At 38.2% G+C, this 14895-nt stretch overlaps 1 protein-coding gene across 1 annotated transcript in view; it reads right to left on the bottom strand.

The window, feature by feature from the left end:
- Window positions 1-14895, bottom strand: part of LOC110831946 (single Ig IL-1-related receptor) — a 58933-nt gene that overhangs the window by 17008 nt on the left and 27030 nt on the right. Inside the window, exon 2 of the mRNA XM_022068476.2 lies at window positions 1817-1998. Coding sequence (XP_021924168.1) covers window positions 1817-1998 — 182 coding nt within the window. The remainder of the gene's footprint in view (window positions 1-1816; window positions 1999-14895) is intronic.

Below are 14895 nucleotides of genomic sequence, written 5' to 3'. Positions count from 1 at the left end.
GTCGCTACAGTCCAGAAGATCGCCATCTTCTAAACTCATATAAGCTGTGCAGAACATACCTAAGCATGTGCACAAAATGGTTCATTCCGTCCGGTCGATTCGTTACAGAGAAGAAAATAATTTCCATTTCAAATGCTAAAAATAGGTACTTTGTTGAGATCCAACCACATTTTCATCGGAGTCGATATCGAATAGAGCCACTCTCGCTGTCTAGGATTACGGCTCGAACCCTATCTTCCGTTGGTCGATGATGATCGGACATTATGATACGAGAGGCCAGAAATTTCCAGTTATTTGTTACAGTAACTCCAAGAAATGAAATGGTTCTCTCTTTCTTGATGGCTAATTAACGTAAGTGTTCTATTTGTATCTGTCATAAATGAACGTCATTGTACCAATTGGAGATGCAAAGTCTCTAAGAAGGTATTTGGATTTCCTTGTGTCGCTCAAATTGAATCGTATCTTTAAAATGTTGTTTAATTGACTACACATAAAATCAAATTAATAACTGTTACAAAATCCCTGTCTCCGAGAAATCTGCCAGGCGACGCACTTCAAGTGCGCACTGATACAGATCTAATTTCTGTAAGCTGAAAAGGTTATGGAAATCTCGGAACACCACTCTCAGCCAAAGTGCGAGAGCCCTGTGGAAGAGGAGACATGATTTATTCCGCTCACAGCCTTCAAAGAGGAAGCAATCTCTTTTAAAATTCCTTTTAATTTAAAGAAAACAGTAATAATGTCTGGGTAAGAAAGAAGTTTCGAGAAATCTTCTTACTGGGGGATTATCCGATTTTTTGTCTTTCTATTTCTTCCCCGTTTCTCCGTCTCTGTTTACTAGGACACCATAACCAATAATTCATAACACACATATATCTATAGCCATGACTGTTTCATTGCTTGGAAACCGTTTAATACTCATAACGATCACCACGAGACGACACGGCAATGATAAACAGAAAACTGTTTAAAGGGGGTTCATAAAGTTGCTATAACAAATTAGTGGTTTTACTTTTAAGTAAAGTTTATTTTAAGAACGAACAAGACAAAGAACAGGCACTTTCAATATCAGGCTTATTTGTTTAGAACATACAAAAATAAACGCATGGTTCTTAATAAACATACAACGTTTTGTCGAGATAGGTAACTGCATAATATATGGCGTACAGTAGTGTTGAATACAGCATGTGAGAATATTTCAATACAAAAAATTAAAATAAAAAAAATAAATTTTCGTATGCCATCTAGAAAATGTAAAACAAAATATTCAGCACTGAAATACAGTTTCGAAAGTAGCAAGACAGAGCGATTTACATGCTGATTTATATGAATATTCATTCAACTTTGTCTCGCATTCTGCTGGAAGTAAGAAGTTAGACTGAGAATGATTAAGAATAGGGCGACGAAAATTTTAAGCTAAGAGAGAGAAGTAATAGAGAACTTTATATAATGAGAATTTCGTAATGTGTAATCTACACTAAATACTCTTAAACTTATATAATAAAGGAGGGCGAGACACGTAGAACGCGCGAAAGACGAGAAATATACATGTAATTTTAATCGGGGAAACCTCAAAGGAAAAGAACACTTGGTAAACCTAGGAGCAGAGTACATTGCAGTATTAAAATGGATCTTGGGAAATCAAGGTGTCAGGACGTAGACTGAATTCATCTGTCTCAGGACAGATTTTCGTAGCGGACTCTTGTAAAAATGGTTCCAAAAAAGGGCAGGGAGTCTCTTGACTAATTACGAGGACTATTAGCTTCTTAAGATGGCCCCTGATATATGAAGTTAGTTAAAACAAAGAGAGACTTACCCATCACCGTGACATTAATTGTGTGCCAGAGCTCGTCTGTGTCGTTTCTTACGAGACAAGAGTAGTTGCCAGAGTCAGACTGCACCACTGAGTTGGAATAGATGGTTTGGTTCGCCGACTCTGGATACAGAATGAACCCGGACACCACCCCGGGCCACGGATAAGGTCTTCCGTCCTTGTACCTGTACCAAAAACAGACATTTGCTCAATTTTCCCCAGTAAATACCATTCCACCGCTGCTCCATATCCACCCACTGGGGGCCGAGTTCCATAGAACTAGGGTCGATGTGTTCGCAAATGAAACATGGAGACAGACATAAATTCTCAATCAGGTATTAATTTTAAGCACTTCATGTAAAGAAAACACTACAATCAGCATCTTGTTATCATTGTAATTTGGACGACCTTAGTGTCCAATGCAGTGTTCTGCAACGGTGTAGGACCTAGTTCCTACCTTGTTGATTTTAAATTTTATGAAAAGGGCATAGTTTATAATCATTATACAGCAAACAATAGAATGCATGCAGTCTCGTGCATCACTCAACATGCAATATAATTCGTGCTTTTAGTGGGTTTAGTTACGAGGATAAAAAAAGCCTTTCATATAAAAACAATTTCCAAGAAGTCAGAGAAAATGACACACTGAGGATACAGTAAAACAGGGTAACACAGAAAAGGGTTTGTGAAAACGGTTCATTATTTCAGTTCCTAGAATTTGTTGCAATGTGCCGCCCTCATCCTGTCTGGTTTAGACAGGGATAGACAAACCCGACTGATATCTAGGTTTTGCTATTAAAAACACAGGCTGTCAACTGCACTCGAAATAAATCCCTAATATCTTGTCTCCTGCAAGACAGTAAAGAATGTCTTCTGGCAAGCAACATGTTCAGACAGGTTCTGAGGTCCACTCGGCCTAATCCTTCTGCAATGATAATGCGGTCTGAACGTAAAGATGACCATTCTCCGCCACCAAGAGCCGAAGTTAAGGTATGCAGCTGAGTATCTACACATCTATATACCTTAATGACGTAAAGCTGTGCTGTGGCGAACTTCTACAATAAAAACTGGGCACGATTTAAATAGGACAAAGAGGAAAGAATTATTTGTATCTACAACAAATGGCCACGAATACAACAGACGAATTCAATAACAAATAAATTTGCAAAAAAGAAAAAGTGGAACTACCAGAATGGATTACACCGACTTACACCTTTTATAGTCTTCTTCCGCGTATCGATATTATTTTAAAACAAATTCACAAAAATATAATAATGTTTCTCTTCTCATCGTTTGTTTTACAATATCATTTTTGAACTTTTTCCTGTTATATTCCTGAGAAGTGTAGTTGAACCGGCAGTGACTTTTGTGGTTTTCCTCAGTCCCTGCTAACAAATTCGTCGACATTACCCAAAACAAACTACGACCACTTACTCTCTTGTTCTCCCCGACTAACCACTCACAATTATTCTACACATCTCATTCGGTTCATCCGACAGGCTGATGTAGCGACAATACGTACTTTAAATTTACATTTGGCAAGTACGCGGTTTGAATTTCGATTGTTACCAAATGTCCTGACTGAAGTCTCTTTTCGGTTTACTCAGTTTCCTTAGATGAATTACAACAAATTACATTGAAATTCGTGAGAACAGTAACCTATCATTAATAATATCTTCCATAGTATTCGACGGTGCATGACATATGTCATCAAAGCAGTCATTGGATGTTATACAGACATGCCAATCAGTAGTTTATACAACGTAAAATAATCTAATAACGAATGATTTTTCCCTAGAAGCCGTTCCATTCAGGAGATGTGGTTTCATGGCAATTTCCGTTGTTACCCGAGTTGGAGGGGGAAATCCTTGGTGTTTCGTTTAGGTACGCCTGCATGAGTCTTCTCAGGAACTGATGTAATCCCGATCATATGAAAGGCCACGTAAGTGCTTCATGGAACTTGTTGCAGTCCATCAACTGAACGCATTCATTAAAACTGCAGATCTTTAATTAATTACGTTTTCTAAACCAAAACAAGGGAAAATATGGGTGAAAAAATCTGCAAACGGACTGCACGAAAAACACGCATAATAATAATGGCAATAAAAATAACAATAATATATATAAAACCAACTCCTTGGTAACAGAACCCGCAGGTCCAACACCGACAACACCAAAGCCCGCCACCGGCCACAATCCTGAGTCAACTCCATCTATTTATCACCCTCACAGCCCATCTTCCTAAGATCCATACTGATGTTACCCTTCCATCTCCTTCTTGGTCTGCCCGGTGGTCGTTTTCCATAAGGATTCCCTACAAAAATTCTTTATTCACCCTTTGCCGCCCCCAATGCGTGCTACTTGTCCAGCCCGTCGGAATCTCCTAGATTTTGCTATCCTCACTATTCTAAGTGACCTGTACAATTCACGCAGCTCCTCGTTATGCAGTTTTATAAATTACCCAATTATTTCATCCTACCTAGGTCCAAATATCCTCCTGAGCACTTTGTTTCCAGACACTTGTAATCTATTTTCTTCATTCAAGGTAAGAGGCCATGTTTCTAAACCAAAACAACAGGTAAAATTATTGTTTTATATATCCTGATCTTTAGTGTTTTGGATAGCAAACGAGATGAAAAGTTTTTTAATTTAATAAAAACAAGCGTTTACCGAATGTATTCTACTCCTAATTTCATACACTATTATCGCAAACAACGACAACGAACTGGATTGCAAGCCTACAGCATGTTCCTGAATCAAAAACTTAAAAGGCTTAGTTGCTCAGCTAACCACAATATATTCTTTCTTACAAAACTCGAGTGTTCATCACTACCATCACAAAAATCGACCTTAAAACCATATACTGAACCACTTTAATCCAGCCCACATCTTTATTAAATTTTATAAAATTTCATTTTTACTCATGACAGGCTCTATTTAACATAATACCTTCCTACTGACGCTGTTGAACGGTGCACAAATTCTTACACCTGGCAACGAATTCTCATACGGTCATAATTTACATTTCTCTCTTAACAGGCTTATTCTAAACAAATGATGGCGATGATCAATATTTACGAAGAAGTGTGTTTATGATTATGACTTTCGGAAATGGTCATTTCTGAACAAACAGAAATGGAAATATACCACGAAGAAATGTCCTTTTCATGGCCGACCCTAAAACACAGTGTCGCGCGTTCAGTACACAGTGCCCGCGCCGTGATAAGTAGATTCAGAGGGCGTGGGGTTCCTCGCGGCTCACGTGTTTGTTTTAGGCGCAGGTAAAATAATGACATTATGTGGGGCTCGGCCTCTCACAGCATGTGTGAAATATGTCGACCGCTAATACACGTGACACTCTCCAGAAGCGTTAAGGGCCCTCTTCACAAGACGAAATTTAAAAGTATATTCATCCCGCAGGAGGGTCGGGGTTCGATTCCCGGCTTTCTTTCCTTCGGTATTACTCTCAGCCTCCTATACCACTGGTCACGAGGTCTAATTTCCCGGAAGATAAAGCGGCTGGAGCGTAAAGTTGTAAATCTCCTTTATCGAATGCTTTTATACAATGTGCTGGACTTTATATCCACGTGTCTGTACACCTTTTTTGAACTAATGTTTAGCCTTAAGTTAAAAGTTAGGATAAGTGGCGACTTCAACTCCCTCCGGTTGTAATCTGATCACAATGAAGCCCGAGTCGAGAAAAATTCTTAAATCGTCACCGATTTACTCGCATGAGACTCGAATTAATGTAAAGACAGTTTTGTGCTTTCTTACAAAAAAAAAGTATAAAAAAGGGATAATGTGGAGATAGTCTCTGCTCGTCTGAATGTTCCATCTCCGAAACAAATGAGTGTGTGCTTAATAATTATTTACCACCAAATACTGACTCGGATAAAACTTCAGGAACATTCTTACTTGTTTACAGCTACAAATATTTGTAACAAGTATTAACTGAGAAAACTTGTAGCTGTCATCTCTCATTACAATATCCTGCTTCTGGATATATTTTAGGTTCGTATTTCCTTAAGAAAGTGAACAATAAGCATATTGAAAGCAGCCACTGTACAACACAAGAACTCAATGCAAATGTTATTAAAAATCGATCACGAAATGACAAAATGTCGCACTGTTAATATTCTACATGCTGCAAACGAGATATCGGGACTGAAATCGGTTTATCTTGCCGCACACCTTTAGTTCTTGAGATTACGAATGATAAAATAGGCATATCATGAAGTGCCTGAGTTAACACTGACCGTTTGCAACTTCCCACTAATACACAATAAGCTTATAAATTACATAAAAAGCACAAAACTAAAGAATGTCTTTGACTTTCTGCTGTTAAATCTCAGCACGGAAAAGGTTAACTGCGTCAGAACACAGAGTTCAACGGCGAACACAGTCGCACCTTCAAAACCGATCCGCAATTTATTGAAATGAACAAATATAAATAAGACTATATACATGTAACCTGAAAATTATATCTTTTTAAAGTATTCTCAAGTATTTTAAAGTTACGTTTATTTATTATTTTACATTTCTGTACGGCCCGTTTTTGTTGTTTTAGTCATAAAGTGAGTTTAAGAATGTTTTCCAGTTGTCTTGTAACATTTTTGCGTTAATTTCTTAGTTATTTAGTGACGACAGAGGAGTTTACATATGCAATGAGAAGTATAAGGCATCTGTTAAGTACATAGAAAGGTGGAGGGAAGCTAAATCCTACGATGGTACAGAATTAACATAAATACAGTGATTTAGTTGACCATTGCTCGGTGACATGGCACTTCGTGGTGCAAGTATGTAGGCATCGCATACAAAGAACTGCATTCAGCATTTAGCAAATATCTGCCGCTCTGTTTACCAACTGAAAGAGCAATCAGTGCGCGGTTCGAATTTACATTGGCACCATTTCAAGCCCAGCAGGCTTATTTGAGGTGCCTTTCGACAGTAGCGACCTCAGTTGTACTATAGTTTTTGTTGAGGAAAAGTCCAGATCGCATTCCGTGAAGAGTTATAGGGCACAATAATATTATTGCCAGTAGCGTACTTAGAATTCATTTTTAAGGGTGGGTTAATTATTACGCATTATTTGTATAAAGTGTCAGTCGTTTGTCCACATATTTGATATCCGAAACTACTGAAGGGTTTTGATGACATTTGGCATTAGTGGGCCTAATCAGGGGGTGCCTACCATACATTACACATTTTAATGTCTGAAGATCCACACTTTAACATTCTTAGATATCTAATACCCAAGTAATACATTTCGAATTTAATTTAAGGGCGTTTCGAAAACCAACCAAAAAGAACGACTCTTATGAATTCAACGGTGGTATTCTGGATTGTGTCACTGTATGGACTTGTAGTTGAGTATTATGGCCTTGGTAACGCCACATTTCATATCGTTTTATGAAGCTTCACAAATCAATTGTAAGGCTACTGTTCGAATAGAAGTTACTTCGTCACAAAGTATTAGATTCATTTCTAACTTATTTGCCTATACAAATTATTTTTACACGTAATTCCAGATATGTCTGGGAGGAGAGGAAAGGGGGGATATTTGAAATTCTCACTTTCCCCTACGCGTAGGCTACATCTGCCAATGATAACAGATCATGTTTTTCTTAGCTTTCCGCTGCTCTCAGATACAGATACCACCACAGTCATCGAATCCATCAGATTAAATAAATCACATGCATATTACGGGCCAGAAACAAATCAATATTCACACCTCCGCACCTCCTACCTCAGCACACAACAATGTTTAAGGAAGGTTATAAAATGTCAGGTCAATTCACAAAATCTTCTGTTTTGAATCACCCGCGCGTTGGGACAGCCTATTTCAGATACAGCATAGAAAAAGTTACAATACACTCAACGCTGTTCAGAGTTTTGTAGTCGAAAAGACGATAGAAAATAAATTTTAAGTTTAATAAATTCACTTTTATAAATTAGCAGCAATTAAAAAAATATTATGGCATAATTTTCAACAGGTACAATCTACATGTACAGCATTTGAAGGCTAATATTTTCTTGACTTCACGATAAATTGTTTTCCAAAATCGGAGCCCGGTCCCCCAGGCAGCCGCCAAGCTTTTGTCTGGGGGGGGGGGGGCTAATGGCCTATTATAATGCATATAAATTGCCAAGAAAAGAAACCTTCAAATTACAAACAGAAAAATTACTTCATGGGTGTCATTAATGTTGTTAGTAATTACATGAAATCACCAAATCAAAATTTAATGTGTTCATAGATTGGGGCGAAGTGGTCTGGAACCCACACATTCACAAAAGGGAGTCTGAGACCAAAATACTCTGGGAACCACTGGTTCATAATATGGAATATGAGGACAGACAGATACGACCTCCCCATAATGAGTTTATTTTGTACTCTGGGTGATAGGAATAACGATTTACACGTAAAACAATTGTACTAAGGCCGACTTTACAACGTACGCTGCTTGTGTGAACATGATAAGCCTTTTCGCTGAATTCGTGTATTTCTGCCCCATGCCATCTGCTTGCTAGCTACTGCCAACTGTGGCGGTCCTCTGAGCCGTTAGCGATAATAGCCCCAGTACCACATGCGAGGAGCGCTGCTTGTATTATGAAATAATTCTAGGAACTAATGTAATACGTACCAATTGGTCCTAACTATGCAACACCGGACTAACGCGCAGCGTACGCAACGTCATATTGCGAATTCGAGCTACAGCTGTCGTTCTATGAAAAATACAATTCTTATACAAAGGGAAGTACTACTTATCCACATAATTTTATAAATCCCACGGAGCAGTATCTCTCTTTGACAAGCTAATAATCATTCCAGCTGGCCATGAAATTCCCTGCCTTTTATAATAACCGAATGTTCATTATCGTGTTGACAAAAACCCCGCCACTGGATGTTGTTTTGAGGCAGACGACTCCCTACCGCACATTCAATCCCCACGTTCAATTTTCTTCAGGAAGAAGGAACCAAAGAAAAATAATAATGAATTATTAATATTATCTTCACATCCATGCCTAAGTCTCCAAAGCGAATTCTTCCCTGGAGGTTTTCTAACCAACATTTAATAAGCGTTTATCATCTCTCCCTTAAGAACTTACACACCCCACCTACCTTATTCTAATCTCCATATTACAAAGTGAAAGTAAAACTATATTTAAATAACATGACATGAAGGCGTATAGAGAGAGTGAATGGGAAACGAAACCCGAGCGTCTACCACGACTAAGCTATTCCTGTTCAGTCCCTCAATATGCTACAAGTTGATTTCTGAAACTCGCAGGAAAGATTTAACAGTTCAGTGTTCCCCCCAGCAGCTCAACAGTTCAGCACGAATTTATTTTCATTGCTGTGACAATTTATGAGTGACGGCGGAACCAATTGCGAGGCCCAGGGCGAGATTGATTTCACAGGCCCCTTAAGAAAAAAATAAATGAAACATTTTGTTATTTACATTATTATAGTTTTTAGTATTTGAAAACTCCCTCTCTAGAACATGAATGTTGGTCTTTTTCGCGACTGAACAGAAGAGGTTCCAAATACTAGTCACGATCATCAGAAGCTGAGTCATTTCGCCCGGTTTCGTACGTACTCTTGTTTTCAAAGTACGTACGTTCGTTGCTATTCCGCATGCATCACTCTCCTTGGTATTTATTTACTGCAAAAACAAATCTATTCTTACAAAGCTAATCGTACTACAGACATAAATGCACAGACTCCTTGTATTTTAAATATTCATCACGTCAAGAAATGTTCCAACGAACATCCCAATTTTTGTACGGCGAAAATTTTCTAGAAAACAGATGAAGATTAATTTGGTTTTACGTTATAAAAGACCGATATGGACCAAATTTAAAATCCACCTACAATTTTTACTGCAGACTACAATGCGCTTTTTACACAAACCGCAAATGAACCCATCATGTTATTTATTTGTAAATTATTATTATTTTTTGTTTATCAGTATTCCTCAGATAAATTCCAAGAATAATAATACAGAAAAACAGATGCACGGTACTTCGTAAAAACATTTATTTGAAATTCATCACGAGATTCGCATTACAACAAATGTAATAGAACAATATAAATGTATGTCGTTATGAATTTTGCTGCCGGATAACCTCGTGCAGACCTCTTATACTTAAAAGTTGTTTCTGCAAAAGGTGGCAGACCTATTCTGCTTAAACCGATGCAAAGCAAAATAAGATTTGCCTAGCAACGTTTAGTGCAGATCTCAAAATACCAAACTTAATACAAACCCGTTCAGTAATTTCGGAGACGTGAACGGACAAGTTTTATGCATTTCCTGATAATAGTGGAGGAGTTCCTAAAGGACGCGCCCTCATCCTCCATCGTTCAGCACTGGAAGCAATAAATGTACTTGGACGAAACGTCAGTTTATTCATCATGAAAGAACGTAAGTTTCACAATGGATGTGGTCTACAAGTTTAGGGCCGGCCAAAGCGGGCATGACCGTTAAAGAATTCCAGTCTGTAATTGTGTACCATCGCATGTTTGTATGCTTTTTCACTACTGCCAATCGTCATAATCACCTCCACTTTGAGGTTCTGCCATGGGCCGATACCCACATGAAGGAGGTACTTTAAGCACCAAGAGTACTTTGACCTCAGGATATCCGAGGAAAACGCACGAACAAGAGAGAGAAGTTAAAATACAGGCAAATGTGCTGTCTAAAAGGGCCTGTTGGAATTTATAACAAACAAAACGTCAGTAAGTGTTAATGCAGCTTTAGAAACCATGTAAAAATTAACGAATTTGGAAACGGTAATAGCCTAAGCAAATCCGGAGATTCGTACCTTGATCAATGTAAATATACGGAATTCCGATCCGTCGGTGATGTGTTATCGGCAATGTATTTTTCTCAGATACATACACATATCCGGGTCCGTGACTTCTCTGTGGTTTCTGCGTCCATTCTGTGCTTTACAGAACGATATTGTATATACGCGGCACGCACCGCCCTCAATGATGTCGGCCCAGTCATGTGTAAACAACCGCTTCGAGCTCTGTGGACTCGTTGTGCAGAATGCTGTGATGCTGTGATATTGTTTGTAAATCGAAATAGCAGTTTGGTAGCAACGCGAACAACGAAACAGTGCACTTACAACATCCTACATTTTACGTAGAACATTAAATAAATGCCGAGACACACTGAAATATCAATAAAATTTAATCTCATCATCACGGTGTTCGCGATCAATCACACGTCTTTCATGGTTCATGCATCCATTTGCTTTTACGTAAACTTAAAACTGTCCTATTCATTATTTATTTTCTAATTCAAGTTTGAGCCATTTAATTAAATGAATTGATTTCCCTGATGCCACTGATGATGACCTTTTAAGGTCGAAACGCGTATGGCAATAGTGTCTTCTTTATAGTGTTAATAGTTGTTTGTGTGATTATTTATATTTTACGTAAACGGGCTTCCTGTTCATTGAGAAGTAAAGTGGGAGATTTCAAATCCTCAAAACGACGAGTGTGAAGATGGTCGTCTTCAAGTACCTCTGAAACGTCGGTAAATATGTACCAGAATACAGACTCAACATCACACAAGACAGCCATCATTTGGGAACAAAGCAAGTTCACACTACCAGAATTGAGTCGGTTCATTGACACAAAAACTAACCATCCTACTCCATACTGATGAGTTTTTTGTCGTAATTATCAATAATCATGCCTCCACGTAGTGTAGTATATCTATTACTGATTACCGGTACCGTATTAACAAAAGATTCGTGACTGAAACAGACGTCGGTCATGGTCTTCCAGGTTGTGACGCTGGGTAGACTTGTATGTAAGTGGTTATCAACGTCTCGTCTCCATATTCAGCGTAGATTTGAAGATGGAAGAGCTATGTCCCTCCGAAACTTTTATGCAAACTTAACCATCTGCAAGAGTTCAAATCGTAACGGTCCAGAATACTATAAACAACATTGAAACGAAAACTGAAAAGATCCACTGTAACAGACATCATGTTCGTCTTCACCGTCGTGAGAACCTCAAATCTCATATTGTGTTATTTCGTTCGCTGACATTCTTTATTAACAATTATAGAATATGCATATGACCAACTAATTATCTGTGTAAACGTGTTAGAGTATCATATTTCACTTTAAATCAATTCTCGTATGTCGGGATCGCTGGCGGCAAACGTGCCACACAGATATTGATTTTCAATAGACCTACTATTAGCACCGTCAGAACAAAATAAAATGTACTTGTAATATCGCATGATACGGACAACTCAGGGCAAGAGTAGTCCTGAAGATGGCTGTATTCTGGTATGTTGCGTCGTGGTCTGACAGACACTGTGACGTTTCTGAGAATCTTGCTGCTTCCATCGGGAAGCGACTAATTAAAAAAACCTAATGATGGGCAAGGCACATAGCACAAATAAGAGAAAGGAAAAATATATATAAATTTTATTCAGACAACTCGAAGAGAATATAGTTCTTTGGAAGGAGACCAAGGCGTAGATGGATGACGATATTAAAATTATCCTTAGAGAAATAGTTTATTAATATTTTCGTCAGAATTGTTACGACAATCTAATTTTTGTTTATGAACTGTTCAGTACTCACGTTTTCTTTAAAAGTCGTATCTAATTTCCTGAAATGTTAAAAACTTAGACTTCGTTTCAGTTCTTGGTACTGTAACGTCACTTTGGTTCATTCAGTCTGTGATACGTTTCATAATGGCTTAACGGTACCTTGCAACAGAGACAGAGAATGTTCTTCTGATGTACAATGGCAGTGAGAGATTACCGAATCTCTGAATTACACGTGGGTGGAATATAATAAACTTGCGCACTTTGAAGTAGTGGTCGGTGTCATTATTCAAACGCAGTCTTCTTAACTGTGAGTAAAGATAAATACGTCATTCAACACCATACGCTTTCTTGATACTATCGGAAGCATTCACAGTCGTTCACACTAATATTTGAACGGAGTGTGGTACATCAAAACCATCTCACAGCTAGACCTGGAATTTACGAAAATTTCTCTGGTTCCGAGAAAACAGTACGAAAACTAACGAACAAAATAACACTGAAACGGAAAGAAACAAACAAAAGGTTTATAAAGACAAATGGTCTGCTTAAATATATGTATTTGTTTTGTGTTTGTGACATTTGTTCAGTAAAGCTACTACGCCTCCGGAAAATGTATCTGAAAAGAAATATAGCTGCCACTAATGAGTAAAAATTTCGTCCTTGCGTCATCTCCAATGTATATTCTTAATAATTTACTGGACTACAGAAAATATACTCAGTAAAGGCGTGGCGGAAACAGAGAATGTGCACGTTTCTTCGTATTCCGTCAGGAGGAGGTTTCACTGTAATTTAATTTATAAATACTATAGATATATATTGCATAAATTAACAAGTTTTTATTACTACGACGGTAATCGATCATACGAAAACAGAAACAACGCCGACTGCCGAAAAACCGAGCACATGCAGATGCAATTAAGATGTAAGCCTACGGTACTGAACGACAGGAAAGGGAGATGTACTCCACTTTAGAGAATAAAGTATCCAGAATTCTTTGTGATTCTGCATTTCACACTGGTCTTGGTGTTAATTTATAGCAGACAAAACCTATTGCCGAAAGAACTGATCAACACTCCATACAGGAACAAATCATTCCCTCTGTTACATTAAATATACTAAATGTAACGTTTAGCACGAACAATAAATTACGTAAATGAGCTATAGGCCTGTATTTTACTTACATTATGCACAGCTGTATAAATTATGAAGTAGCGGTGTCAGCAAAGTGACTGCCATGTCCGAATCAGCTCTGGGGTCCACCGAAACTACGTAATGCATACTAGCGTCTCGAGAGAGAGATAAAGTCGTCAGAGCGTGAAACTAACCACTAACATCCGTACAGGCCTCTTAAAGAGATTAATAAAGTTGAAGACAAGCTTCATGGGCATTACCTACAGCTTCGAGACGCAGATCAAACTTAAATTCGTCTCATACTTTTCGATACCTTAGAAATAATCACTGGAATCGAGTGCTTTGTGGGCTGAAATGTATATTAAAAAAAACGGTTGGGCGGAGAGATATGCCCAATATGCATGAAAGTGGGAACACTTTTGGAGGGCACTGTACTTTATTCAGAACAAGTACGGGGGGGACAGCTTGTGAACACGAACGAGAAAGTGGGTGCGACAGATTGAGAGCCTAGTTCACAATGATCCGACGTCTACAATAAACTACTAATGACAACCAGTACACAATTTCAGAAATTGATACATTTAAGAAGTTTCTTTTTTAAAGAACTGTTAATTTCTTTGGCAAAAGAAATGCATTAAGACTGTGATATCCTATACCTTGCTATTAAAGAAACGTGACTAATTTTCTCCTAGGGACGATTTCAACCAATCCATTCCTTTTTATCTTTTCCTCTGACCTGTTTTCACAAGGCCGTTTAAACTCAACTTTGGATTTTCATTTCTTTAAGAGTATTATAATCGTGCACCCTACACCATGTTACCCCGCATATGTAACATCTTCCACTAAAACCGACATTCGGATGTGACGGTCATCCTTCATAAATCTTATGTAGACAAAACGGGAATCTTTTAAAGATGAGAGAAAGAGAAAAGAAAAAAACCAGGAAAAAAAGTATCCGTAACTCTTCATTCTCATTCCTAAGCCATGAATCATGAGTGAATCCTGTAGACATTTAGTCTGCGTATCTTTTTATAACCCATGGCCATGTTTGCAACACTGCGATTCCGTCATGGTGCACCTGTATACATGGCCATGAAAGGACTTGACATTCTGAACTGCTGTATGCGAGTTATTACAAACTTACAAGACAAAAGAATGAGACTGACAAAGGAGAAAACATATGTTACTGCCCTGTGCGCAATCACACAAGGCAACAGCCAGAGACAAAGAAGTGATTGTGTGATCCCAAATCACCATTTTGCAGACATCACAGTAATTTCCAAACTGTGTTCCCGAACCCAATGTGGCCCGGGGAGGGATCCATCACCTCTTTGTATACTCCCCCTCCTCATCTTCCTATTCTTCCAACAC

This window comes from Zootermopsis nevadensis, unplaced genomic scaffold (genome assembly GCF_977971745.1).
Source record: "Zootermopsis nevadensis isolate Lab colony 2312 unplaced genomic scaffold, Znev_1.0 Znev_ptg000024l, whole genome shotgun sequence".
NCBI classification, from domain to species: domain Eukaryota; kingdom Metazoa; phylum Arthropoda; class Insecta; order Blattodea; family Termopsidae; genus Zootermopsis; species Zootermopsis nevadensis.
Note: the sequence above shows the minus strand (reverse complement) of the source record. Positions and strands in the feature narration are given on the sequence as shown.